Source organism: Mus caroli, unplaced genomic scaffold, assembly GCF_978045245.1.
Source record: "Mus caroli unplaced genomic scaffold, Mus_caroli_1 scaffold_8, whole genome shotgun sequence".
Classification (NCBI taxonomy): Eukaryota; Metazoa; Chordata; class Mammalia; order Rodentia; family Muridae; genus Mus; species Mus caroli.
This window is the reverse complement of record NW_028227263.1, coordinates 102962625-102965189: the sequence shown is the minus strand read 5'-3', so window position 1 is coordinate 102965189 and position 2565 is coordinate 102962625. Positions and strand designations below refer to the sequence as shown.

Below are 2565 nucleotides of genomic sequence, written 5' to 3'. Positions count from 1 at the left end.
TCAGGAGCAGACCTGGCCCCAATCAGTCTGGATGCCAGTATCTAAAATAAAAAGCCTCTTTTTATTAAAATGTATTCATGGTCACGCTTAATCTCTGAGCGACCCCCAGACCCCTAACAGTAGGGTGCGCGGTGTACGGTGCAAAATGTGCACTAGAGTTCCTGGGCAGAGACCGGTTCTCTAGTAGGGGAACTCGCAGACGAAGTAGAGGCGCCGCTCACAGTCATGGTCCCACCAGGAACCGTCGTCTGAGGCCTGGGCCACGCAGTTCTCCAGGACGCCGCCATTGGGCTGATCCGGGCTGAGTGGATGTGTTGCCGCACTAGGCTGGGCGCCGGACTCCAGGCTGAATGCGCGGTGCCAGGCGAAGAAAGACACGCGCTGGCCGTTCTCGAAAAGGTAGAGCCCCTCGGAGCGCCGATCGTGCACTCCCAGCCACACCGGCCAGTTGTAGGGGGCGAGAGCGGCGCGTAAGTACCGGCTTAGCGCATCCATTTGCTGGCGGTCCGCAGGCTGCGCTAAGCTCCCACCTCGGGCCTTGCACCGCGCCTGCGCCGCCGCCTGGGTCTCGAAGTCTCGCGAGAGCAGGAAGCACTTGTGGCCAAGGCGCAGGCCCTTCAGGCAGCCTGTGTGTAGGGTGAGGCGGAGTCAGAACGTTGCGGGTAGGAGGGGGCGAGGCCAAAGCTATACCTTTAGGTGATCAATGAGGTGGAACCAAGGTTGCAGGAGGGGAGAGAGGGCGGGGCCGGTAGGTAGAGGGAGGAGCCTGAGCGGACGAGCGATGCCTGGATGGAGGGCGGGGCCAGGTGAAGGCGGGTCATAAGAAGGATGGCCAATGAGGTGGAGGCAGGCTTACTGAGGGCGGGGCCAAAGAGCTGAGGCCCGGAAACCAATGAAGCAGAGCCAGGACTGCAGGGGGCGTTTTTAAAGCGATGGGGGCTGAAAAGAGGCGGAGTCAAAGTTAGAACCGCCTTGACAAGTGAAGCCCAGACGGGAGTGCTGGGGGCGTGGTTAAAAGGAGACAAACCCTTCAGGGGTGGAAAACCATCAGGAGGAGCCAAAGCGCTGAGGACAGAGGAGGCGTGGATAGTAGGAGGGATTAGAACTTCTGTGACCAGTGAGGCCTGGCCAAGCTGTCAGGGGCAGAGCCAATGCTTTGGTGGGTTGAAAAGGGTGGGGCCAAGGGGAGCCTCGTTAGAGCAGTAGTGTCTTAGTGAGGTAGAGCCAAGGCCTTCGGGGGCGTGGCCAAGGTGTAGGCGGTTCCAGACTATGGGTGGGGCTTTCAGGGTGTGGCACAGGTTGGAGCAAGAAATGTCTCACCCACCTCACAATCCAGCTCTAGATGTGCCTGCACCTCCCAGTTCTGTGTGGACCCTCTGGTATCCTGATACCCGTTTTCTCCAGGTCTTCAGACCTCCATGGGTCCCCTCCTCCCACCTAGGCCCTCTTGGTGCTGATGAGACTCACCCTCCAAGCGGCCATGCTCCCGCTCAGCACGGTCCTGGACCTCCTTCAGGGCTTGCACTGAGTCGCGGGTGTCACTCGCAGCATCCCGCAGCTGCCGCAGCCCCTGGGTCAGCTCAACCACACGGGTGTCCAAAACGTGCAGACGGACGTGCAATTGGTGTAGGCCTGCATCGAGGCTGGCCAAGCGGCCCACTGTGAAAAGACAGAAGGCACAATTAGAGGCACAATCAAGGGCTCTAAGGATATGGAAGGGCACGGCCCTCAGACTCCCAAGAGCGGGATGGATAAGGCGATCTGTGGGATGTGTGACCATGTCTATGAAGTTCAGTGGGTTAAACTCTTGACAGGCAGACACATCTGGGGACCTTGGGCCCCTCTGATGTGTCTGGCCTCCGGGTTGGGTCAGTGCTTGACAGACAGGCCACCCTGGCTTCTGAATACTCACAGATGTAAGTGACAGTGTCCTCTGGTGTGGGAGAAGGGCTGGGGAAAGGGTTGGGACTAGAAGAAGATGCTGTGGTGGTTTCCTCTTCCTCTTCTTCCCCTTGAGTCTCTGTAGTCTCCCAGACCTCTTTGTCTTCAGGGTTTTCAGCAAGATTATCCTCATTTCCCACCCCAGTGGGCAGCCCTAGGGCCTCCTGGAGATTCTGGGTCAGAGAATGCATGTCAGTTTCCTTCCCGCCTACCCTCTCAGCTCTTTTCTGAACCCATTGTTCCATCTAAACCCCTTTACTTTTCTTTACCCATCTGAACACTTCATCCCAAGCCCACAGTGCCCCTCCAACACTCACCTTCAACATCTGTGACTCCCGCTCTCTCTCCTCCTCCAGGGCACCTCCCCAGCCTCCCTCCCACTCTCTCCCAGGGCCTCGGGCTCCATGACCAAAACTCAAAAGCTGAGGGACCACTAGGGCCCCCAAGAGCCAGGCTGCCTGCATCCAGCTGGGCTTCCCAGCACCCAAATAGTAGAGGTCAGAATGCCAGGGGTAGGACTTGGGTATAGACCTAGCAAGTGTCCCAGTCTGGTGGGCAGCTCACAAGCCCCTTGGACCTTCTTTCTGCCAGGCTTTCTCTTCTGCCTTCTCTCCTGATCTGCTC

The 2565-nt window shown here is 58.4% G+C and overlaps 1 protein-coding gene across 1 annotated transcript; it reads right to left on the bottom strand.

Moving 5' to 3' along the window:
• Clec11a (C-type lectin domain containing 11A) lies at positions 1 to 2565 on the bottom strand. Its single transcript, XM_021168502.2, has 4 exons — positions 2259 to 2565; positions 1913 to 2114; positions 1468 to 1659; positions 1 to 626 (listed from the first exon to the last, which is right to left on the bottom strand). Exons 1-4 carry the CDS (start codon positions 2403 to 2405, stop codon positions 181 to 183), a joined length of 987 nt encoding a protein of 328 aa, XP_021024161.1. The 5' UTR covers positions 2406 to 2565; the 3' UTR covers positions 1 to 180.